Source organism: Eptatretus burgeri, chromosome 6, assembly GCF_056783735.1.
Source record: "Eptatretus burgeri isolate ZD-2024b chromosome 6, Ebu_testis_v1, whole genome shotgun sequence".
Lineage (NCBI taxonomy): Eukaryota > Metazoa > Chordata > Myxini > Myxiniformes > Myxinidae > Eptatretus > Eptatretus burgeri.
In genome coordinates this window covers 9234640-9260570 of record NC_140966.1, presented here as the reverse complement: position 1 = coordinate 9260570, position 25931 = coordinate 9234640, and the positions used below count along the sequence as shown (strand labels likewise).

Below are 25931 nucleotides of genomic sequence, written 5' to 3'. Positions count from 1 at the left end.
CACAGGTGAGAGGCAGGAAGCGTCAGGTTATGTGTTTTGGATTGTGGGGACGCACTTCAGGGGGTTTGTTCCGTGTTTTTTGATTCACAATCTTCTTGATCGTTTCACGTACGATGTACAGTTTCATATCTTCCTTCTGTGTCGGATCAGGTTCATGTTATTAAACGGGTCGAATCGTTTACTTTTCAAAATGAATCGGATGAATGGGTTCGTCCCACTGGGACAGGTAGTGACGGGTGCGCTCTTCGGACGGCTTGGAGGGACGCACGCACGCACGCACATTTCTCAGCCGTCTACCGTCGGTTCGAATCCCGAGCCGGCTAGAAACCATGTCCACCTGGTGTTTCACGGGCAGGTGATTCATCGATGATCGGATGTACGGTCAAGATCGCACGGTGTTCGCGAATAGTGGGCGAGCTATCGCCGGCACCGTGACCAAATTGCAATTTCCGACCCCATAACTATTGCTGCGATGGCAATGGCTGGTAAACCAAGCAGGATAACCTGCTCGGGAAGCTGCTGCGGGGGCTCAGCAAAGAATAGAGAGAGAACAGGAACAGGAACAGGTCGTCAGCTGGATAATTAAATATTCGCGCTGGTAACGGGGTCGGGGGGGGGACCCTGTCTTGTCTGGGGAATGGGGTATCTCACCTGCTGTCACACCTGATTTCCTTTGGGTTGTTTTTGTAACTTGTATCTTTGGGGTTTGAGTTGTAATTAAGAAGATGATTTTGGTTCCTTTGACCTTTTGTAATGTTGCTTCGTCGATCATGATGTTTGGCTGTTTGAATCTTATATAATTGAAAACACCTTTCTCGATTTCTACCAAACTCTTCACGTGTTGAGCATTCTCAGGGTCGGGGTCATGGACACAAAATAGCACCCCTCCCCCTCCTCCTCTACCCAGGTAGTGGGCATAAAATAGCACCCCTCCTCCTCTCCCCAGGTCATGGGAATAACATAGCACCCCCCCTTATCCTCTACCTAGGTCATGGGAATAACATCACACCCCCTCCTCCTCTACCCAGGTAGTGGGCATAAAATAGTACCCCCTCCTCCTCTACCCAGGTCATGGGAATAATATAGCACCCCCTTATCCTCAACCCAGGTCATAGGAATAACATAGCGCACCCCTTTATCCTCTACCCAGGTCATGGGAATAATCTAGCACCCCTTATCCTCAACCCAGGTCATAGAAATAACATAGCACCCCCTTATCCTCAACCCAGGTCATAGGAATAACATAGCACCCCCTTATCCTCTACCCAGGTCATGGGAATAATCTAGCACCCCCTTATCCTCAACCCAGGTCATAGGAATAACATAGCACCCCCTTATCCTCTACGCAGGTCATGGGAATAATATTGCACCCCCTCCTCCTCTACCCAGGTAATGGGAATAAAATAGCACCCCCCCTCCTCCTCCTTCTTCCTCTCATGAATATGGCGAGACGTGATCTTCGCCTGGTTATTTGGCAAATCTCAATCATAGTGAGTAAAATTTTCCTTCCCAGCCCACATAATAGAGCAAAACATCATTGACCCATTTGCATACTTATTACTCTGCTCCATAAAGCAGAGATGGTGGAGCGAATTTTCTTCATAATCATCCCCATGAGTTCACCAAGGTGTGCTAAATATGTGAGATCTAGACAAACTACCTAAAATAAGTAGTGTGAAATGAACATTTGCAAATCATGATATTTTGAAATCCATTATTTTGGTTAAAAGAAGGTAAAACTTCAAGTCTGACTGTGGCAATAAATTTGACTTTCCATGCTGGTAAATGGCAAAACCATCTCCATTCATTTTCCCCCCCCCCCTTTTCCCTCAAAGGAAAATAAACAAGCATGGCGAGTTCCAGCATCTGGCTCGGCACCAGTTCGAGTGACAGGCAGCCAAATATACGATGGCCCATGATTGTGGCTTCACTCTACGCGATGTTACGCAAAGGTGCGGCTGCCAGCCTATTTCCCTTCCTGACCCTTTTCTTGAGCCAGTTGGGCCTGTCATTGGGCCAGATCGGGTTGGTCTTTGGGGCAAGAGCTTTGGTTTGGACAGCCGCATCACTGGTACTCTCTCACGAGGTTGGCCGCCGATGCTCACGACGCTTTCCACGCTCCCTGCTGTGCTTTTCGGTTCTTATTTCCATTGCAATGGCGGCAATACTTAGCCTTGCACCCTTTGCGATTGAAGCTGCCTCAGATAATGTGCCTAACAGAACTCGTAGCTGGTGTGCCAGGCCTGCAGGATACTGGGAGGCAGACGTGAGTGGTGACTGGATGAATAACGTGCGTGTGACGCTCAAATCCTCTGCATATCCACTTTTGACGCCAACACAAATATCCGTGAGTTCTGCTCTTCCTTTGATCGGTAAACCGAGTTCCTCGCGTCACAAAGATGGAATGAAAGTTGCTCCTTCATCAGCAGCGACCAAAACTACGGATGAAGAGAAAAGTGATGGGAAAAAAGTTTCAACCCTCATGTCACCATTGATATCTACTGCAGATCCTTCCAACTCTCTCATCCAGGTTGGTGGGACTGGAGGAAACGAAAATGCAACTGAAAGTGACAATCGGAGTAAAATAAGAAAGAGAAGGAAAAGGAGAAAGAAAAGGTGGAGAATGTTTTCGCAAGTTCTTAACTCGAACAAGGCAGATGAGCGAGGGAGGTGGCAAGGCCTACACCTGTATGTCTTCTTGGCAGTACTGGGAGTTTTATTGATTGGACAAACCTTGGCAACTCCTTTGGATACAGCAGCAGACAATATGTTGCATGAATACTTGCAAATGCAAGATGCCACTGAAAGGTAAGAGGGATTTATTGCTGCTGAATACACAGATGTGGTTGTGGGTATATGCCAAATATGGTATCCGGTGACCTGCGAACTGCAAGGCACTTACATACACCCCCCTCGCCACAATGTCATGTCCATTTCTCGTTTAATAAATGATGTTTTGACTCTTTTTTTTTCATGATAGAGATGTTATTAATCTTGATGTCTGTTTTACAGCATATGATTTATATAATTGCAAAACACTTTGTGAAGAACTGTATTTTATTTCACCTTATTCATGTTGCTATTTGTAATTGTTGTGTGCAGCTACTTACAGTTAAACAGCACAACTTTTGATTATGTAAGCTTTGGGAGAACCTTGAAAATGGACTCCAGTCACACCAGAGTAACTGAGATTACATGAGACATTGCCTCACACTAGGATCTGCTATCATATTGACCTCCTTGGTTCTAGTTTATATGTGCAGTGTTCTGAACATCCTGACCAGAGGGCTCTCTTGCTGACACTACAGCAGCAAATTTGAGATGAAAAATGTTCAATAAACTGAACAAAAGTACCTGTTGGGTGAGCAAATATTGCCAAAGTTAATTGGAACATCACTCAGTCGAGTGCATACCTCCGCAAGGCTGAACAGTTTATGTTTTGTATCCCACTACTAGGCCGGATCTGCATCCGGACCATTCGTCCTTGTCACACACTAAAATCTGTCACCTACCCAACTTATCTACTAAGTTTTGTAATATCATGCTACATATGGTTTTGGCGCCATCTCTCAATGGTGAAGAATCGCTTCAAAAATGATGAGCCTGGTTTTGGCTTAACGGTTAAGATGACTGGCTTAAGATCTTAGGATCTTGAGTTTGAGCCCACTATCACACCGTTGAAATAACACCAGGTGGTTTGATTCCAGCCTGTCATCCTTCTGAGGTCATCAAAATGAGTACCAGCTTACTGGTAATAGGGGCACGACATCAGTGGTACAGCTGTGCCCCAACAAATTGATGGCTACCTGGCAGCCTTGTGCTGCATACGAAGGAGGAGGAAGAGGCAATATTTGTTTCATGAAAAGGAAAAGGGTCTAAAGTAAACGTGTGCCAGTATTTTCTCTCAACATAACTTTTCTCACTTGCACATAAAATTACAACACTTGCACTACGCCAAATCGGGGTCACTTCGGAATAACGTTTTAGGGAGAGAGCGTTCATGGATGAGCTCAGAATTTTAAGAATGAAATAGACAGGGTTCCCATTGTGACAGCGGTTGATAAAAAAATCATTTAAAAAAAAAAACAAACAAAAAAAAGATAGCTCTAGAGAACTATACCGCTGAGGTTGTTTGCATTGATCAAATTCTCCCGAAGAGTTCTTGACTGAATCGGGAATTTATTTTTTTTTATTATTTTTTCGTCGCCCGAGTTGAACGAAACTTGATACTGATACTGCAGAATGCTGAGTAAGGTGGGCCGAAACTTTTTGTGCTATCGTGTACCGTTTTGGCTGTATTTCGGGAACATACATACAAGATGAGAGTTTTAGTAATATATAGACAGATAGATAGATGATAATCAATCACATTTTCTGTTTTGAGACCTACATGCAACTGTATCATCAAGACTTAACGTCTCCTGTAACCTTCCTCTCATTGCCAGTCACATGGGCAGTTATTGCCCTCGTATAAATATATACAGTATATATACATAATATATGTATATACATTATATATATATGTCTATATATTTCTAATACCCCCGGCTCCCGCTCGCCTTGAGACGCCATCTTGCTTCTCGTGAAGGGTTAATTTCGCTCGCTCGTAATTTGGAGGGAATCGGGGGTCGCTTCTCTCACCCCTGGACCGATTCCCGTGAATTTAATTGGAGACAGGACAGCCCGTTTTCCCGTTCTCCGTTACCAGTGCCGCGAGGAGGGCGATGGATTTGTATCGCACGACCTGACACCAGTGTTACAGATTCGCGCCCGCCGGCGTGCTGACGGCCACGTAACTCAAATCGCGGCACGTCGCCCACCGGACGGACAATCCAGTCGTGATCCTCTCGGACTAACGCCGGGAACCAGTCACGGGTGGACCTTTCGGTCCAACCGCGATCGAGCCAATCGGCCCCCGCGTGGGATAGGGTTGCTCGCCAAATTCGACCTACCTAAGTACCCACACGGAGGGTAGACCGGGCGATCGCACCTCGCCGCAGGTCGACTTCGGACACGGGCCACTTAAGCGACCCGTTCCGTACTATCGGGATAACCGAGCGGTGTTATCGTCGGCCTCGACGGTTCGATTAATTATCGGGCGTATTCAGCCCACTACCAACCCTTTACGTGAAGCAAGATGAGGATTCAATGAGAGAAATGACGAAGCGAAGCGGGAAACAGTTCAACATAAAGCACATTTATTCGCGATGAACGGAAAGCACACATATTCAATTCCACCAAAAGCACATAGAAAAGGAAAAGAAACACAATGCAATTTTACACAAAAAGCAAATGTAAAAGCGAAGACACAATGCAGAGCTAATCCGACTACCGAGCACACGGCAACACTTATACAATTTTACTTCACAGACGGCGCCGACAACACATATCCAAAACCAAGAAAAAGAACACCCTCAAGGATGAGGCGGGCCTGGGGAAACAGGAGGGGGTTGCTGATGCTCGGGGGAAAGGAGGATTTTTACTCTGCCTCGAGTCCCGCGACGAGCGTCTCCACCTCGACCAGGTCGCGCCGTCGGCCTCCCTGGTGTGCAGCTCCCGGCACGCCGCGAGCACCCCCTCGTCTGCCCTCGCCGCCTCTCCACAGCTCCGTCCTCTTCGCTCCGACTCCAACGCACACGACGACGACAACGACCAACAACAACGACCAACAACTTCTTCTTCCCAACTCCACCGACTGCGAAGTCTTAACTCACTCGACTTGACCAACGCGGTCGCTTATATAAGCCCCGTGGCTTCGCTCTCTCATCTTTGACCCCCTGCCTTCGACCTTTCACCTCGCTCCCCAATGGCCCGAGAAAAAGTGGGCGTGAATGCATTTTGATCCATGAATTTGCATATAGCGACCGCCCTCCAACGCCCTGGAGGCGGGGCCAAATCGCCCCTCGCTCACCGATTGGACGGCACAAAAGTGGGCGTGTGTCGTTTTTGATCCGTTTTTGGAGCGGAAAATCCGTGGTTTTGTACACGCTGTTCAGCGCGCGCCCTGCACGAGTCCAACACCGGTACCCACAGCGGGGCAAGAACGGTGGCGATGCGACGGTTGCGAGGTGTGACGTGAAGCGGCGCCGCGGTGGGTGGTTGATGTTGTGGTTGGTGGTGGTAACAATGGCGGTTGGTCCAAAATAAAGATAGCAAAAGAAAAACGGCTATCCTGAAGAGTCGCAGCACGCATGAATGACATGTATTCCCACTAGACAACGGGTTTGGGCCTAACTACACATATCGTTGCGGATTCGCGCCCGCCGGCGTGCGACGGCCACGTAACTCGAATCGCGGCACGTCGCCCACCGGACGGACAATCCAGTCGTGACCCTCTCGGACTAACGCCGGGAACCAGTCACGGGTGGACCTTTCGGTCTCACCGCGATCGAGCCAATCAGCCCCCGCGTGGGATAGGGTTGCTCGCCAAATTCGAACTACCTAAGTACCCACGCGGAGGGTAGACCGGGCGATCGCACCTCGCCGCAGGTCGACTTCGGACACGGGCCACTTAAGCGACCCGTTCCGTACTATCAGAATAACCGAGCGGTGTTATCGTCGACCTCGACGGTTCGATTAATTATCGGGCGTATTCAGCCCACTACCAACCCTTTACGTGAAGCAAGATGGGGATTCAATGGAGGAAAAGACGAAGCGAAGCGGGAGAACAGTTCAACAATAAAGCACATTTATTCGCGACGAACGGAAAGCACACAAATACAATTCCACCAAATGCACACAAAAAAAAGAAAACACAATTCCATTTACACAAAAAGCAAACATAAAAGTGAAAACACAGTGCAGAGCTAATACCGACTACCGAGCACACGGCAACACTTATACAATTCTACTTCACAGACGGCGCCGACAACACATACCCAAAACCAAGGAAAAGAAATACCCTCAAGAATGAGGCAGGCCTGAGGCCGAGACCGGGTCGGGCCTACCCGTCTGGTGATGAGACGCGGAGCGGCGATGGCCCCGCAACCCGCGGGCCTCGTGGACGGTGTCAGGCAGGGGGTGGGAAAAGGGGCCCCCTTTGTCGCACTATCTCAGCGCGGGGGGAAACAGGAGGGGGTTGCTGATGCTCGGGGTATAGAGGATCTTTATTATCCCTGGTGTGCGTCTCCACCTCGGCCAGGTCGCGCTGCCGCCCTCCCTCGGGCGTGCAGCTCCTGGCACCGACGCGAGCACCCCCTCGTCCGACTCTCTTCAGCTTCTCCAGCCACTGCAGGCTTCGGGCTCCAGTCTTCCACACTCGTCCCCTCCGTTCCGACTCCTTCTCGTTCTCGACTCCTTCTCGTTCTCCTTTGCGACTCTCCTCTGACTGACGAACACCGTCCTTTTATCCCCCCGTAACTTCGCCTTTGACCCCCTCCCTTTGACCTTTCACCTCGCTCCCCATTGGCCCGAGAAAAAGTGGGCGTGAAGGCTTTTTGATCCACAAATTTGCATATATCGATCGTTCTGGGGGCGGGGCCAAATCGCCCCTCGCTCACCGATTGGACGGCAAAAAGTGGGCGTGTGTCGTTTTTGATCCGTTTTTGAAGCACAAAATCCGTGATTTTGTACACGCTGTTCGACGCGCGTTCTGCATGAGTCCAACACCGGTACCCACAGCGGGGCAAGAACGGTGGCGATGCTACGGTTGCGAGGTGTGACGGGAAGGTCGTGGCGGTTGTGGTGAAGCGGCGTTGTGGTTGGTGGTTGATGTTGTGGTTGTGATCATGGCGGTTGGTCCAAAATAAAGATAGTAAAAGAAAAACGGCTATCCTGAAGAGTCGCAGCACGTATAAATGACATGTATTCCCACTAGACAACGGGTTTGGGCCTAACTACACATGCACTTACCGAGATACCTCACCTAAGGGACCTGAATGGTGGTTTGCGAATCTGGTAACCACAACACTACCCTCCCCTTTTTACAGACTCGTCCCGAGTCGTCAAATTTTCGTGTGCCATCATGTGTAGTTTTCCCCTAGTACATTTTACCTACGGATCCCTGAGTGCGACATTCATGGTATTCGTGTCCCCAAAATAAATAACCTAAGGGCTGCGTAACTATCTAAACAAACTCACTCACACGGACGACTTAAATAAAATTGCCGGCGCTAAGACAAACATGCCGGGGCGCACTCATATGTACAGTACATCTTAACCTTAACTTACAAATTTTACACTAAACCATGGCCCAGGATCATTGAACTCTGCAAAAGAAAACAGTTAGCAGGGAGCCAGGCTGCCCGCATGCAGTCTCTGGCTCAAACAATGCAGGTGACAGGGAACGTGGCTGGCTGCTCACACGCAGTCCAAGGCCTTCCCTTTTGAACTGAACGCAGTGAACCACAACGGTGCATGGGCCGCACAACGCAGTCTCCGTGCCAGCTCAAGTGGCACACGCAATGAGCACAACGAATGGATGCATGAACACAAACACGGTGCACGGGCCGCCACTGCAGGCCCGTGTTGTAGCTGCCAACAGGGCAGTTCTTGCAGCTTGCAAACTGTTGCTTTCAGATCCTGGCGCACATGGAAACGAACAGGGGGGGGGGGGGCAAAGCAAAAATTGAACGGGGCTGGTGAATGTGGGCAGTGGGCATGGCATGGCAAAGGCAGCAGGCAAACACAGCCCGCAGAATAAGGCCGCTGCAGGCAAACACAGCCGGCAGATGAACTGGCCGGCACAGGCCTTGAAGTACCACAGCTGCAGATGAAGTGGCCGGCACAGGCCTTGAAGCAAAACACGGCCAGCCGATGGCACAGGCCTTGCAGCAAAACAACAGCTGCCGATGAAGTTGGCCGGCCTCCGCCTCGAAGAAAAACACGGCCAGCCGATGGAGTTGGCTAGCCTTTGCCGTTCAGTGGAGGTTGGTGGAGGGAGTGCGGTGGTGCTGGCCACTTGGAAGGCGGGCTCGGACCTACCTACCTGTCTCCCTCCCACCTATCGCCTTTGCCTGTCACTGTACATACCCACTCCCTTAATTTGTCAAACCCCAATTTAGCCCCAACTTATTTTTTTGTTGTTTTTATTTTTACTTCCCCACTATAAATCGTCCCCTAACCCCCTTTATCGTCTTTGTTCGGCTAACCTATCCTGTCACCTAGCCTACTCCCAACCCCTACGTTCCCTTCCCGGAGGGGAATAAGGGAGAGCTAACGTCCTGTGTCGAGGCCCAACGAAGCCTCAGAATGGCCTCCCCAGAGTTCGGCGATCTATAACCAAAGTGGGTCCAGCGGCCCACAACGACAGCGAGGGGATGGATGGTGCGGAGGGGTACACTTCCTAGTCTACCCTATCCATTTAACTGTTAAACTACCCCGGGGCTTTCAACAAGCGCCTCTCGCTTAAACTATTGGTTCTAACAACCCAGATTCCCGTCGCCTGTGTTGGTGTCCTCACAATTTCGGGCCTCGCCCCCCAATTTTCTCTCCGTGCCCTCACACGGTCTCCTGGCTGGGACACGTGGCTCCCTTTGGCAGGCACGACCCTCTGCCGAATCTCCCGCTATGGCACCCCCGGGCACTACACTGCCTCCGAGCCTACCAGCTCCCTAACACCGGGGAGTGCCCCCCATGGCACCTCCCCTGAAACGCACACGTGGCAGGCCGGCCTCCCGGGCCCCTTTCCGAGGGTCACCCGTGCCCACAACACTGCCCACGCGCTAATGGCGCCCCGGGCCCCCGCACCAAGCAGGCGCACCCGTGCCCACTACTCTATCCCGGCCCCCCATGGGCCCATGGCCTACCGCGGCCGACTAGCCTGGTGCCCGGGGTACCCACTCAGCGATACTCACCTTTCGCAGCCACGCTCCCAAGCCCGTCAACAGGGCTCCTGCACCCCTCCAAATGGGTCTCGAGCCTACATTCCCACCAACAACAAAACGACCTCCATTTTTCAATTTGACTAACCCAGCTAACTCACTCTACACTGACCCCGGGGGTCCCTTGGGCGGGAGTCACTCCTCCCCCCAATCACTCATCGCACCATGCATTCCCCATTCGCTCCACTCACACAGACCCGCTGGCCTCACTCACTCACCATGTACACGTACTCGCCTCAACTCTTCAACACACTCACCGCTGAACTCTGCCATCCTTCTATCTGCATCCCCTAACTAACTCGTGCTCCCACGTCGTCCCTTAAACTATAGCACGTTCCTTTTAACACTACGTAGCTAAACTACGTCCCCTCTACACATCCACAAGTCTGTCACTGTCTCCTAATCTCTTTAATCAATTTCCCCACCTAAATCTGGCTACAATCCCTCTAACTAATCCATTCCACGGACTCCATGAGGACTTACCCCTGCCCCATGAAGTCGGTCTAACTAAGCTAACCCTTCCCCCTAACTAGTTTCCATCCTGTGCCCCGGGACGTAAGGGGGTCTTTCACCCCTTGCCCAGGAATCCTGTACACCCGAAAGTGAGGCTTGTTTTTCCCTTTTTTTTTTTTCATGCCCAGCACCTGCGCGGCAACTCAGAGCTCGCGCACTTTGCACCTGCCCGTGACGTCATGCAGCTGCACGTGTTCCTCGTCCCTCCTTGGACGGGACCATCCGGCAGAGATACCCCTCCTGCCGGATTCCAACCCCACGTGCAGCCATGACGTCACCGTGCGCATAAAAAAAAAAACACAAGCCACACGTCTCGAGGGGTTCCCCACGCGAACACATGTGCTTTGCCCGTTGGAGCTTAACACACACGATCGCGTGGAGAACCCGTCCGGTCCAAATCCATTTACCTGCCTAAACTTTGTCCGTCCGCGGGATCGGCAAATCCACCGCGTGCGTTTCCGGACCGGGACTTCACTCTCGCAAGCGAGCACGTGGTGGTCTCGTGCGTTGCACAGCACGAACCGCGTGCTCACTGCTGGGTGAACCCGGCACGGTCCTCGAAACAGCTACAGCCGCTACCCGGCTTTCGTTCCTTACATGTCTCCGTCGTCGCCTCCATTCAACCCACGCACACCTGCGTGTTACGACGCACACAGTCCACTCCATCACATTCACACGGGGAGACGCGGCTGCGTGCTCCCGCATGCCAACCGACATCTCCCTTACATACCGCTCTCTCACACACACGGTCTCCCTGGCACACAGCGACCTTGCACACGGCCGTTCACTCACGCGTGCGGGGGCACTCACCCGCGGTGCCTCACTCGCACTCCGTGCCTCATCCACACACGCGGGGGCACTCACCCGCGGTACCTCATTCATACACACGGCGACACTCACACACGCGGTCTCTTCCACACACGGTGCCTCACCCACACACGCGGGGGCACTAACCCGCGGTGCCTCACTAACACTCCGTGCCTCATCCACACACGGCGTGCTGGGAAGCACGTACTCCGGCACCATCGCCACCACACCACTCACACGTGGTGCCTCACTCATACTGGCCGTTTCACTCACACACACGGCCTCACTCACACACGGTGCCCCATCCACACCCGGCGTGCTGGGAAGCACGCACTCTGGCACCATCGCCACCACACCACTCACACACGGGGTCGCTTCCACACACGGTGCCGCACTCACACCTTGCACCACACACACAGGGACAACCACACTGGGGATTTGTGTCCCCACAAGGGTCTCCGGGGCCTCTACACCCCCCAAGCTCTCCGTGCACCCGTCCACAGCACTCGTCCCCTCAACCTCGCAAAGCACGACCGAACTCACCTGGTCGTGACTCGCCTCAAGGGGGCATACTCCCTCCCCTCGTTCCTGGAGGAGGCCATCCCGCTGCTCGCACCGGGTCCCTACACGCTCCGCGAGCTCAACCCCATTATCCTCCACTACCTCCGTGTGTGCGTGCGCGTCACTTACCCCGTCTTCATCGTGTAGTCTTCCCTCTATCGTTCCCATCTCCCGTGTCTCTGCCAACTCTTCACCCTTTACCTCCCTTGTCTCAACTATTATTTCTGTTGTCGTCACCTCGTGTCTCGTCTCACACGTTTTGGTCTCCCCATTTAATTTTTCCCTTTCGGTCATCGTCACGACCCTCGCCCAACACGTTCCACGAATTATTTTTTCACCCGCCTCCACCGCGGGCCTGTCAGCCGTTGCACCCCCACCCAGCTCGTTTGCTCCCACACGTGGAGTCGCCATTTTTATCTCCCCGGTCACGGCCTTCATGCCCGCCTGCAGGCTTCGGCCCATGTTCTGCGTCTCACCCCGCAGCTTTTTCATTTCCTCCTTCATGTTTGTTTCCATTCCGTTCATTTTTGTATCCATCTTTTCGTTTATTTGTTGTGTATTCGCATCCATCGTCGTTTTCACTTCATTCATTTGCTTGTTCATGTCTTTCATTTCGTTTTTCATTTCATTTGTGTTTGCATCCATTTTTTCGATCATTGCCGCCAGCATGGCGCATAGCTGGGCCATGTTGGATGCACTCAGCTGAGCCGTTTCGGCAAGGGTTGGGGAAGGGTCTTGGTGGAGAGGGGGGGAAGGTGTCATACACCGCGGCCGCTGCCGCACCCACCTCGGGCCCTGGGTTCAGTTGGGCGAGTCCGTGTTCCTGCACAATCAACATTTCCTGCTCGGGGATTCCATCCTGGACCATGGACTCTACATTATTACACATATACATTTCTAATACCCCCGGCTCCCGCTCGCCTTGAGACGCCATCTTGCTTCTCGTGAAGGGTTAATTTGCTCGCTCGTGATTTGGAGGGAATCGGGGGTCGCTTCTCTCACCCCTGGACCGATTCCCGTAAATTTAGCCGGAGACAGGAGAGCCCGTTTTCCTGTTCTCCGATACCAGTGCCGCGAGGAGGGCGATGAATTTGTATCGCACGACCTGACACCAGTGTTGCGGATTCGCGCCCGCCGGCGTGCGACGGCCACGTAACTCGAATCGCGGCACGTCGCCCACCGGACGGACAATCCAGTCGTGACCCTCTCGGACTAACGCCGGGAACCAGTCACGGGTGGACCTTTCGGTCTCACCGCGATCGAGCCAATCAGCCCCCGCGTGGGATAGGGTTGCTCGCCAAATTCGAACTACCTAAGTACCCACGCGGAGGGTAGACCGGGCGATCGCACCTCGCCGCAGGTCGACTTCGGACACGGGCCACTTAAGCGACCCGTTCCGTACTATCAGAATAACCGAGCGGTGTTATCGTCGACCTCGACGGTTCGATTAATTATCGGGCGTATTCAGCCCACTACCAACCCTTTACGTGAAGCAAGATGAGGATTCAATGGAGGAAAAGACGAAGCGAAGCGGGAGAACAGTTCAACAATAAAGCACATTTATTCGCGACGAACGGAAAGCACACAAATACAATTCCACCAAATGCACACAAAAAAAGAAAACACAATTCCATTTACACAAAAAGCAAACATAAAAGTGAAAACACAGTGCAGAGCTAATACCGACTACCGAGCACACGGCAACACTTATACAATTCTACTTCACAGACGGCGCCGACAACACATACCCAAAACCAAGGAAAAGAAATACCCTCAAGAATGAGGCAGGCCTGAGGCCGAGACCGGGTCGGGCCTACCCGTCTGGTGATGAGACGCGGAGCGGCGATGGCCCCGCAACCCGCGGGCCTCGTGGACGGTGTCAGGCAGGGGGTGGGAAAAGGGGCCCCCTTTGTCGCACTATCTCAGCGCGGGGGGAAACAGGAGGGGGTTGCTGATGCTCGGGGTATAGAGGATCTTTATTATCCCTGGTGTGCGTCTCCACCTCGGCCAGGTCGCGCTGCCGGCCTCCCTCGGGCGTGCAGCTCCTGGCACCGACGCGAGCACCCCCTCGTCCGACTCTCTTCAGCTTCTCCAGCCACTGCAGGCTTCGGGCTCCAGTCTTCCACACTCGTCCCCTCCGTTCCGACTCCTTCTCGTTCTCGACTCCTTCTCGTTCTCCTTTGCGACTCTCCTCTGACTGACGAACACCGTCCTTTTATCCCCCCGTAACTTCGCCTTTGACCCCCTCCCTTTGACCTTTCACCTCGCTCCCCATTGGCCCGAGAAAAAGTGGGCGTGAAGGCTTTTTGATCCACAAATTTGCATATATCGATCGTTCTGGGGGCGGGGCCAAATCGCCCCTCGCTCACCGATTGGACGGCAAAAAGTGGGCGTGTGTCGTTTTTGATCCGTTTTTGAAGCACAAAATCCGTGATTTTGTACACGCTGTTCGACGCGCGTTCTGCATGAGTCCAACACCGGTACCCACAGCGGGGCAAGAACGGTGGCGATGCTACGGTTGCGAGGTGTGACGGGAAGGTCGTGGCGGTTGTGGTGAAGCGGCGTTGTGGTTGGTGGTTGATGTTGTGGTTGTGATCATGGCGGTTGGTCCAAAATAAAGATAGTAAAAGAAAAACGGCTATCCTGAAGAGTCGCAGCACGTATAAATGACATGTATTCCCACTAGACAACGGGTTTGGGCCTAACTACACATGCACTTACCGAGATACCTCACCTAAGGGACCTGAATGGTGGTTTGCGAATCTGGTAACCACAACAATATACTTACCGAGATATCTCACCTAAGGGACCTGAATGGTGGTTTGCGAATTTGGTCAACCACAACACTACCCCCTCCCCTTTTTACAGACTCGTCCCGAGTCGTCAAATTTTCGTGTGCCATCATGTGTAGTTTTCCCCTAGTACATTTTACCTACGGATCCCTGAGTGCGACATTCATGGTATTCGTGTCCCCAAAATAAATAACCTGAGGGCTGCGTAACTACCTAAACAAACTCACTCACACGGACGACTTAAATAAAATTGCCGGCGCTAAGACAAACATGCCGGGGGCGCACTCATATTTACAGTACATCTTACCCTTAACTTACAAATTTTACACTAAACCATGGCCCAGGATCACTGAACTCTGCAAAAGAAAAGCAGTTAGCAGGGAGCCAGGCTGCTCGCATGCAGTCTCTGACTCAAACAATGCAGGTGACAGGGAACGTGGCTGGCTGCTCACACGCAGTCCAAGGCCTTCCCTTTTGAACTGAACGCAGTGAACCACAACGGTGCATGGGATGCACAAACGCAGTCTCCGTGCCAGCTCAAGTGGCACACGCAATGAGCACAACGAATGGATGGATGAACACAAACACGGTGCACGGGCCGCCACTGCCGGCCCGTGTTGTAGCTGCCAACAGGGTAGTTCTTGCAGCTTGCAAACTGTTGCTTTCTGATCCTGGCGCACATGGAAATGAACAGGGGGGGGGGCAGAGCAAAAATTGAACGGGGCTGGTGAACAGGGGCAGTGGGCATGGCATGGCAAAGGTAGCAGGCAAACACAGCCTGCAGAAGAAGGCCGCTGCAGGCAAACACAGCCGGCAGATGAACTGGCCGGCACAGGCCTTGAAGAAAAACAGCCAGCAGATGAACTGGCCGGCACAGGCCTTGCAGCACAGCAGCTGCAGACGATCCAGCCGGCACAGGCCTTGCAGCAAAACAACAGCTGCCGATGAAGTGGGCCGGCCTCTGCCTTGCAGCAACGCAGCCAGCAGATGAAGCTGGCCAACCTTTGCCGTTCAGTGGAGGTTGGTGGAGGGAGTGCGGTGGTGCTGGCCACTTGGAAGGCGGGCTCGGACCTACCTACCTGTCTCCCTCCCACCTATCGCCTTTGCCTGTCACTGTACATACCCACTCCCTTAATTTGTCAAACCCCAATTTAGCCCCCAACTTATTTTTTTGTTTGTTTTTATTTTTACTTCCCCTCTATAAATCGTCCCCTAACCCCCTTTATCGTCCTTGTTCGGCTAACCTATCCTGTCACCTAGCCTACTCCCAACCCCTACGTTCCCTTCTCGGAGGGGAATAAGGGAGAGCTAGCGTCCTGTGTCCAGGCCCAACGAACCTCAGAATGGCCTCCCCAGAGTTCGGCGATCTATAACCAAAGTGGGTCCAGCAGCCCACAACGACAGCGAGGGGATGGATGGTGCGGAGGGGTACATCTCCTAATCTACCCTAACCATTTAACTGTTAAACTACCCCGGGGCTTTCAACAAGCCCCTCTCGTTTAAACTATTGGTTCTAACAACCCAGATTCCCGTCGCCTGTGTTGGTGTCCTCACAATTTCGGGCCTCGCCCCCCAATTTTCTCTCCGTGCCCTCACACGGTCTCATGGCTGGGACACGTGGCTCCCTTTGGCAGGCACGACCCTCTGCTGAATCTCCCGCTATGGCACCCCCGGGCACTACACTGCCTCCGAGCCTACCAGCTCCCTAACACCGGGGAGTGCCCCCCATGGCACCTCCCCTGAAACGCACACGTGGCAGGCTGGCTTCCCAGGCCCCTTTCCGAGGGTCACCCTTGCCCACAACACTGCCCACGCGGCTAATGGCGCCCCGGGCCCCCGCACCAAGCAGGCGCACCCGTGCCCACTACTCTATCCCGGCCCCCCATGGGCCCATGGCCTACCGCGGCCGACTAGCCTGGTGCCCGGGGTACCCACTCAGCGATACTCACCTTTCGCAGCCACGCTCCCAAGCCCGTCAACAGGGCTCCTGCACCCCTCCAAATGGGTTTCGAGCCTACACACCCACCAACAACAAAACGACCTCCATTTTTCAATTTAACTAACCCAGCTAACTTACTTTATACTGACCCCGGGGTCCCTTGGGCGGGAGTCACTCCTCCCCCCAATCACTCATCGCACCATGCATTCCCCATTCGCTACACTCACACAGACCCGCTGGCCTCACTCACTCATTTACTCACCTCACAACTCTTCAACACACTCACCGCTGGACTCTGCCATCCTTCTATCTGCATCCCCTAACTAACTCGTGCTCCCACGTCGTCCCTTAAACTACAGCACGTTCCTTTTAACACTACGTGGCTAAACTACGTCCCCACTACACATTCACAAGTCTGTCTCTGTCTCCAAATAAATCATTTTATTTCCCAACCTAAATCTGGCTACAATCCCTCTAACTAATCCATTCCACGGACTCCATGAGGACTTACCCCTGCCCCATGGAGTCGGTCTAGCTAAGCTAACCCTTCCCCCTAACTAGTTTCCATCCTGTGCCCAGGTCAAGGGGGTCTTCCACCCCTTGCCCAGGAATCCTGTGCACCCGAAAGTGAGGCTTACTGTTTTTTTTTTTTTTTTTTTCATGCGCATTACCAGCGCGGCAACTCGCAGCTCGCGCACTTCACACCTGCCCGTGACGTCATGCAGCTGCACGTGTTCCTCGTCCCTCCTTGGACGGTACCATCCGGCGGGGATACCCCTCCTGCCAGATTCCAACCCCACGTGCAGCCATGACGTCACCGTGCGCATAAAAAAAAACACAAGCCCCACGTCTCGAGGGGTTCCCCACGCGAACACATGTGCTTTGCCCGTTGGAGCTTAACACACACGATCGCGTGGAGAACCCGTCCGGTCCAAATCCGTAATCCTGCCTAAACTTTGTCCGTCCGCGGGATCGGCAAATCCACCGCGTGCGTTTCCGGACCGGGACTTCACTCTCGCAAGCGAGCACGTGGGGGCCTCGTGCGTTGCACAGCACGGACCTCGTGCTCACTGCTGGGTGAACCCGGCACGGTCCCCGAAACAACTACAGCCGCTACTCGGCTTTCTTTCTTCTGTCGCCTTCGTCGTCGCCATTCAACCCACGCACACCTGCGTGTTTCGACGCTCACAGTCCATTCCATCACATTCACCCCGGGAGACGCGGCTGCGTGCTCCCGCATGCCCACCGACATCTCCCTTACATACCGCTCTCTCACACACACGGTCTCCCTTGCACTCGGCCGTTCACTCACGCGTGCCTCACTACTCACACAAACCATACTACTCACACACGCGGGGGCAATCACCCGCGGTGCCTCACTCACACACGCGGGGGCACTCACCCGCGGTGCTTCACTCACACTGGCCGTTTCATCCACACACACGGCCTCACTCACACACGGTGCCTCACCCACACACGCGGGGGCACTCACCCGCGGTGCCTCATCCACACACCGTCCCTCACTCACACACGCGGGGGCACTCAACCGCGGTGCCTCATCCACACTGGCCGTTTCATCCACACACACGGCCCCTTCCACTTGCGGTGCCCCTTTTACACACGGCGTGCTGGGAAGCACGTACTCCGGCACAGTCGCCACCACACCACTCACACACGGGGTCGCTTCCACACACGGGGACGCACTCACACCTTGCACCACACACACATGGACAACCACACTGGGGATTCGTGTCCCCACAAGGGTCTCCGGGGCCTCTATACCCCCCAAGCTTTCCGTGCACCCGTCCACAGCACCCGTCCTCTCAACCTCGCGAAGCACGACCGAACTCACCTGGTCGTGACTCACCTCAAGGGGGCATACTCCCTCCCCTCGTTCCTGGAGGAGGCCATGCAGGTGCTCGCACTGGGTCCCTACACGCTCCGCGAGCTCACCCTCATCGTCCTCCACTACCTCTGTGTGCGTGTGTTCGTCTCTAACCTTGTCCAATTCATGCAGTCTATCCTCTATTTTTCTGTCTCCCGCGTCTCTATACATTTATAAGTTTCTGTTGTCGTCACCTCGTGTCTCGTCTCACACGTTTTGGTCTCCCCATTTAATTTTTCCCTTTCGGTCACAGTCGATTCTTCTGTCACGACCCTCGCCCAACACGCCCCCCGAATTATTTTTTTACCCGCCTCCACCGCGGGCCTGTCAGCCGTTGCACCACCTTCCAGCTCGTTTGCTCCCACACGTGGAGTCGCCATTCCCAGCTCCCTGGTCACGGCCTTCATGCCCGCCTGCAGGCATCGGCCCATGTTCTGCGTCTCACCCCGCAGCTCTTTCATTTCTTCCCTCATTTGCTGTGTATTCGCATCCATCGTCGTTTTCACTTCATTTGTATTTGTATCCATCTTTTCGTTCATTTGTTGTGTATTCGCATCCATCTTTTGTGTATTCGCATCCATCCTTTCGTTCATTTGTTGTGTATTCGCATCCATTCTTTCGTTCATTTGTTGTGTATTCGCATCCATTCTCGCTGTCATTGCCGCCAGCATGGCGCATAGCTGGGCCATGTCGGGTGCGCTTGGGTGAGCCGTTTCGGCAGGGATCGGGGAAGGGTTTTGGTGGAGGGGGGAAGGGGAGGTGTCATACACCGCGGCCGCTGCCGCACCTATTTCGGGCTCTGGGTTCAGTTGGGCGAGTCCGTGTTCCTGCACAATCAACATTTCCTGCTCGAGTATTCCATCCTGGACCATGGATTCTACACATTCTACATCCATTTCTAATACCCCCGGCTCCCGCTCGCCTTGAGACGCCATCTTGCTTCTCGTGAAGGGTTAATTTCGCTCGCTCGTAATTTGGAGGGAATCGGGGGTCGCTTCTCTCACCCCTGGACCGATTCCCGTGAATTTAATTGGAGACAGGACAGCCCGTTTTCCCGTTCTCCGTTGCCAGTGCCGCGAGGAGGGCGATGGATTTGTATCGCACGACCTGACACCAGTGTTACAGATTCGCGCCCGCCGGCGTGCTGACGGCCACGTAACTCGAATCACGGCACGTCGCCCACCGGACGGACAATCCAGTCGTGACCCTCTCGGACTAACGCCGGGAACCAGTCACGGGTGGACCTTTCGGTCTCACCGCGATCGAGCCAATCGGCCCCCGCGTGGGATAGGGTTGCTCGCCAAATTCGACCTACCTAAGTACCCACACGGAGGGTAGACCGGGCGATCGCAGGTCGACTTCGGACACGGGCCACTTAAGCGACCCGTTCCATACTATCGGGATAACCGAGCGGTGTTATCGTCGGCCTCGACGGTTCGATTAATTATCGGGCGTATTCAGCCCACTACCAACCCTTTACGTGAAGCAAGATGAGGATTCAATGAGAGAAATGACGAAGCGAAGCGGGAAACAGTTCAACATAAAGCACAATTTTTCGCGATGAACGGAAAGCACACATATTCAATTCCACCAAAAGCACATAGAAAAGGAAAAGAAACACAATGCAATTTTACACAAAAAGCAAATGTAAAAGCGAAGACACAATGCAGAGCTAATCCGACTACCGAGCACACGGCAACACTTATACAATTTTACTTCACAGACGGCGCCGACAACACATATCCAAAACCAAGAAAAAGAACACCGTCAAGGAGGAGGCGGGCCTGAGGCCGAGACCGGGTCCGGCCTACCCGTCTGGTGATGAGACGCGGAGCGGCGATGGTGCCTCAACTCCGCGGGCCTCGCGGGCAGTGTCTGGTAGGGGGTGGGAAAGGGGCCCCCTTGGTCGCACTATCTCAGCGCGGGGGGGGAAACAGGAGGGGGTTGCTGATGCTCGGGGGAAAGGAGGATTTTTACTCTGCCTCGAGTCCCGCGACGAGCGTCTCCACCTCGACCAGGTCGCGCCGTCGGCCTCCCTGGTGTGCAGCTCCCGGCACGCCGCGAGCACCCCCTCGTCTGCCCTCGCCGCCTCTCCACAGCTCCGTCCTCTTCGCTCCGACTCCAACGCACACGACGACGACGACGACCAACAACAACGACCAACAACTTCTTCTTCCCAACTCCACCGACTGCGAAGTCTTAACTCACTCGACTTGACGAACGCGGTCGCTTATATAAGCCCCGTGGCTTCGCTCTCTCATCTTTGACCCCCTGCCTTCGACCTTTCACCTCGCTCCCCATTGGCCCGAGAAAAAGTGGGCGTGAATGCATTTTGATCCTTGAATTTGCATATAGCGACCGCCCTCAACGCCCTGGAGGCGGGGCCAAATCGCCCCTCGCTCACCGATTGGACGGCACAAAAGTGGGCGTGTGTCGTTTTTGATCCGTTTTTGGAGCGGAAAATCCGTGGTTTTGTACACGCTGTTCGGCGCGCGCCCTACACGAGTCCAACACCGGTACCCACAAGCGGCGCAAGAACGGTGGCGATGCGACGGTTGCGAGGTGTGACGTGAAGCGGCGCCGCGGTGGGTGGTTGATGTTGTGGTTGGTGGTGGTAACAATGGCGGTTGGTCCAAAATAAAGATAGCAAAATAAAAACGGCTATCCTGAAGAGTCGCAGCACGCATGAATGACATGTATTCCCACTAGACAACGGGTTTGGGCCTAACTACACATATACTTACCGAGATATCTCACCTGAGGGACCTGAATGGTGGTTTGCGAATTTGGTCAACCACAACAATATACATTATAAAAATATATAAGTCAGGCATATTATAAACTCGGATTGGTGTTTCACTGGCAGGGTGTTGCATCAAATAAATTCTGTCCCTCAGATGGGGAAGCTGGAGAGCAGACTACTAGCATTAGCTGGTTGTTGTCAAAATTCCTTCAGTCTTTCAATGAAGACATGAGATATCACCGGGATTTAATTAATAATTTCTGCCTTGAAGTGAAGGGAACAAATAGACTTGTCTTCTTGAATATTTCTCGATACGAAGATCCACTGCTTGCCATCTCAGTGGTGTGGTCGCGGCTCCTACACAAAAAAAAATTAAATAAATAAATAATTGTTTCATCAAAGTTTAACTTTTAGACAGGAGTTTGCAAGTCTTGTCTGAGCAGCCATCTTCACTTACAAAGGGAAACCATCAATTTATCCTGAAGCCAAGCACTTTAAAAGGGACATGCAGAAAGTGTTGAGTATTTCAGTTTGATGTCGGGGATATTTAAACATTAAACGAGGGCTGCGCAGAAACAAAACTCGCAGTGAAGGACTTGGCGAAGTAATGCACAACAGAAGCAGGCACATCAATTTTCATTCCATTCGTAGCATACTTGAGGCAGATATAACATCGACATAAAGGCTTTGTTTAACTTAACTGGCACGGTGACATCGAGATACAAGGCTTCTTAATTACTTAATCGTGGATTGTGCTGACATCTTGCAAGCAGATGAATAAATGGATTTTATCAAGAAGTTTAGAGAGATGGGACCAAAACCGATTTATATCGGATGATATTTCAAAAAGTTGTGGATGTATGATGACAGATGGTGAATGAGTTGCGCAGGTGACGATAACAAGCCGATTCGAGTCTGGTTAAGGTCCAGATGCAGATCAGGCCTCTCAGTGGGGTAAACTGTCAGCCTGGTGGATGTATGTGCTCCACGAAGAGCCTTTTATAGTTTTTGTCTGGAATCGTACCATCAAGTTACATCAGTATGCCAAATTCCAACTTTCTAGTGCACCGAGAAAGTACTAAACCTTCATGTACATCAGTGAGTTGTTGGTTGGAAAGAGCTCATTATATATATAATTTGAAAGGGGTAGCAAATATCCTAATGGGTCACAGGTAACGATGGTTTCTGTCTTTCAGAAGCAAATAGGTGTCAGTATTCACCACATAACAGGGAATCATCAAGGTTGTCAATTATATAGAGCACCCCAAAGGTCACTAAAAAGGATGCATGGCAAATCGGTGCTGCATTGCGTCAAATCGGTGCTGCCGCACAATGTAGTGGAAAAGTTGCAGTGCCAACATTGGCACCTTGATAAATGTAAACTCTCAAATGCCATGAGCAGGACACCGACAGTATCCACGGAGCAATCCTGAACTCGTGAGGTATTTGTCTGAGTGAATGTGCTCACGTCTCGAGAGAGTGACAGCAAGGATGACCAAGGGAGGCAGCTGACATGGCATCACAGAATGAGAATGAGCCTTGGGGATGACTGATTTGAGCTCTATCTGCACTCTATTATTTATGTTCTTCATAATCACACTCAGACTTTCATGCCCGAAGGACTAATCACATGGTCACAATTCCTAGTCTTCTCTGGGGATGCTGAGACATGGTTGGTGTTTCTTGGGTGTGGCCTTGGTTAACACCCTAACTTAACTATACTTGGGTACACTGAATAAATGAATGATATGATAAGCATGAGTATCATAAGTGTAAAATTGCATATCAGCAAAACATAACATTATCAGAAATATGACAATAAACGACATTTATACCCATTTTCATAACTACTACTGATATGAAACATTTGCAAAAGTGATTGCGTAAAAACTCGAGGAACACCCCCCCCCCCCCACTTCCTGTTCACCTTGCACTGACTCATATCGATCTTCCTCCTAGGCTCCATGAACCACGGCCCTGGGGTTTCTTGGGGGCTGCAGTGGCGAGTGTCATCTCTGGCATTATGGCAGACTATGGATGTCTCTCCTTTGGCCCTGCCTTGCTTTTTCATCTCTACAACTATATTGGCTTTCATCTTATCATCATCTTTCCCATTTTATTTTATCCACTGGCCAAAGACCCACAGCAATCAGGAATTGTGGGCCTGTCTTTTGGAGGCCAATTCTTCAAGTCCAATCGTGTTTTGGCATGGGACAAGTGGGCTATAGCAATGATGGTTTCATTAGCAGTCAGTGGTGGAGTTACTGCTGTTGTGGAAACTTTGCTTGCCTGGCATATAGTCAGCTTGGGTGGATCTGAGACTGCAGTAGGTGTAGCCATCGCGGCAGGATCATTAGGAGAAATGTCGGCACCATTGTTGCTTCGCATCAGCAGCTTATGCCTAAGCCATAGGCATCCGTCGGCTCCGATTCGTGTTGCACTCTCCCTATTGCTTCAGGGTTCTGCCCTACTTGCCTCTTCATTACTGCCTTGGCCATGGACCTTGCCATTGGCTCTACTGGTGTACGGCGTTTCTGTAGCTTTGGCAAGGCGAGCTGTTGAACCACAGGTTGAGACATATACTTCTGCACCTAGCAGAGAGCTACCTGCCTCAATGTTTCTGGAGATGGTGTCCAAAGGAATGGGTCCTGCCGTAAGTGCCTCACTTGTGGGTTTTCTTGCCTCATCTCCATCCAATGTACCAATAGCTTTCCAACTATTTGCAGGTATATTAATAGCTGCCGGAGTGTCTATCATTGCAGCAACTTTGCTGTGTCCTCCGATCAGCCAGAACCTCAACTACAGTCGTCTTCTGGCCGATGATAGCGACAATCTCGATTCTGAGGAGGAGTTGAAAGATTGGCTTGTTCAGGCCCTCAGACATTCTAAAGAATGAGATGACTCGAGGATTAAATAATATTTCTGCTTTCTTCTTTTGTTTGTCCGTCTACCGCCATACCCCATCCCCAGTTATTATAATCCCATGAGTGACGGTGAAAACAGGATTTTTTTGCTGTTCACCTTTGAACAACGTGCTGTTGTAAACTTTGCTATTTTTTTTTTTTTTTTTTTGTGGTCTTACCAAAAGTTATTTTGCTGATGGAATGATATCATCATCATGTACCATGCCCTATGAAAAGCATTGGTGCTGCCAAAGCAGTTATTAGGCAACAACCCTGGTCGGGTCACCACTCCGACTCAGGAAGTCGGGGCAGGAATTTGTTAATTGTGCTGTCAATAGGTCGCCTACTGTTTGTGAAGGACACCGAGGGATCTTTAATGCCCACCAACTAATTCCGGCAGACAGGACACCCAGTTTAGCGTCCGTCCAAGGGACTGCATGCGTATTGATGAATTGCCCTACCTGTAAAACAGCGGGATGACAGTTTATAACTGGGCTGAGATTCAAACGCATGCTCGACAGGTGAATGTGCCCACCTTTACACCATCCTGCGAGCCGATGACACTTTCAAAATGGAGACAAACAAAATGCTTCACGTGTCGACAAAGAAAGTCTATTCGCGCAGTCATTGCACAAAATATTTATGAGGCGATCTTTTGAGCTCTTACTTTATTGCGATTGCAATGGCAGTTGCCTGAATACTCAAGAGATTGGTGAAACAAACAAATAAAGACTTTTATTTTGCAGATAGGAAAATATTATTATTATTTTCATTTTTGTGCATGTTTATGTTTTTTTTAATTGTTTCTCAGGGATTTTTTTTTTGTTGTTGTTTTGTGTCTTCATGCAGTAATTCTTCATTTTTGGTGAACCCTCCAGGTTTATGGCATCTCATTTACCTGTTCAATGAATGATTCTTACAATGCCAAATGCAGAATTGTTTTCATTTTCTCTGCCCTAATAGTGTGCACCGCAACACCGAACACAACAGTATGTAATATGAAAAAAAAATGTTCTCAACTCAAAAGACTTTGCTATAATTGTTGTTGTTGTTGTTGTTGTTGTTGTTGTTGTTGTTGTTGAGAGAGCAAGCAGCATAGCCTTGAGGTATGAACACTCTCTTCCAAGCCGTCGAACCTGGGTTTGAATCTCGACCCAGCTATAAACTGTCATCGTGTTTCACAGGCTGTTGATTCATCAATGTTTTGTTGTCCTTCGGATGGATGTTAAACTGGAATCTCATCTGCCAGCATTAGTTTGTGGATGTTAAAGATCCCATTCGTGTCCTTTGCAAAGAGTGGACAAGCTTGCGCCAGCATCCTGGCCAAATACCAAAAATCATGCTCCAACCTACAGGGATGGGACATTGCACCACTGGCACTGCTTCGCCCCTGCAAGATTTGATATATGCAAGTACCAATTTTGAATTTGCAATGTCTTACTCGATGCATCAGACAGTGTGGGATCTTTGATATCCACCAGCAGCAAATGCTTGGAGATACGACCCTTGGGTTAACGTCTCATTTGAGGAATGGTGCGTTCATTGATGCAACGCCTTACCTGTGAAGCACCAAGGTGACAGTTTCTAGTCACGAGAGCAATGAACCCCAAACTGGGTAGCTCAAATGTGAGTACACCACCTCTGTGCTCTTCTGTTATTCCAATGCTACAATTAGTGGCTGTGAAAATACCCATCCAGGTTTATAATGGTTATCTTGTACGTAAACAATTCTGTCTTAATTTGTTGGGGGCAATGTTTGGTAATCCTTGAAAGATAGAACATTACACATATTGGCTCCATTGGGATGTTGAGTTTTGGTTAAAATTTAAAATCAAAATGTTTTATTTTCTTTTCCCGATTGCACCAGCAGTGCAATTATTTTGCCTACGTGCTAAAATATTATTAAGTGCAGAATCTCTGAGCAGCCTGTGGTGTAATTGGTGATATTAAACTTGATGTCGGATGTG

General features: G+C 51.4%; 2 protein-coding genes across 3 annotated transcripts in view; one reads left to right on the top strand and one right to left on the bottom strand.

The window, feature by feature from the left end:
* LOC147024216 (uncharacterized) overlaps positions 1 to 13018 on the bottom strand; it is a 65418-nt gene extending 52400 nt beyond the window's left edge. The window contains exon 1 of the mRNA XM_085883905.1: positions 11208 to 13018. Coding sequence (XP_085740031.1) covers positions 11208 to 12464 — 1257 coding nt within the window. The 5' untranslated portion in view covers positions 12465 to 13018. The remainder of the gene's footprint in view (positions 1 to 11207) is intronic.
* On the top strand, positions 12 to 25931 carry LOC147024215 (major facilitator superfamily domain-containing protein 6-like protein B). 2 transcript variants are annotated; one of them, XM_085883903.1, is made up of 3 exons: positions 12 to 63; positions 1836 to 2808; positions 23021 to 25931. In XM_085883903.1, exons 2-3 carry the CDS (start codon positions 1850 to 1852, stop codon positions 23955 to 23957), a joined length of 1896 nt encoding a protein of 631 aa, XP_085740029.1. In that variant the 5' UTR covers positions 12 to 63; positions 1836 to 1849; the 3' UTR covers positions 23958 to 25931. The 2 variants fall into 2 exon arrangements, with proteins under 2 accessions (XP_085740029.1, XP_085740030.1); XM_085883904.1 differs by having other exon boundaries at positions 14 to 108.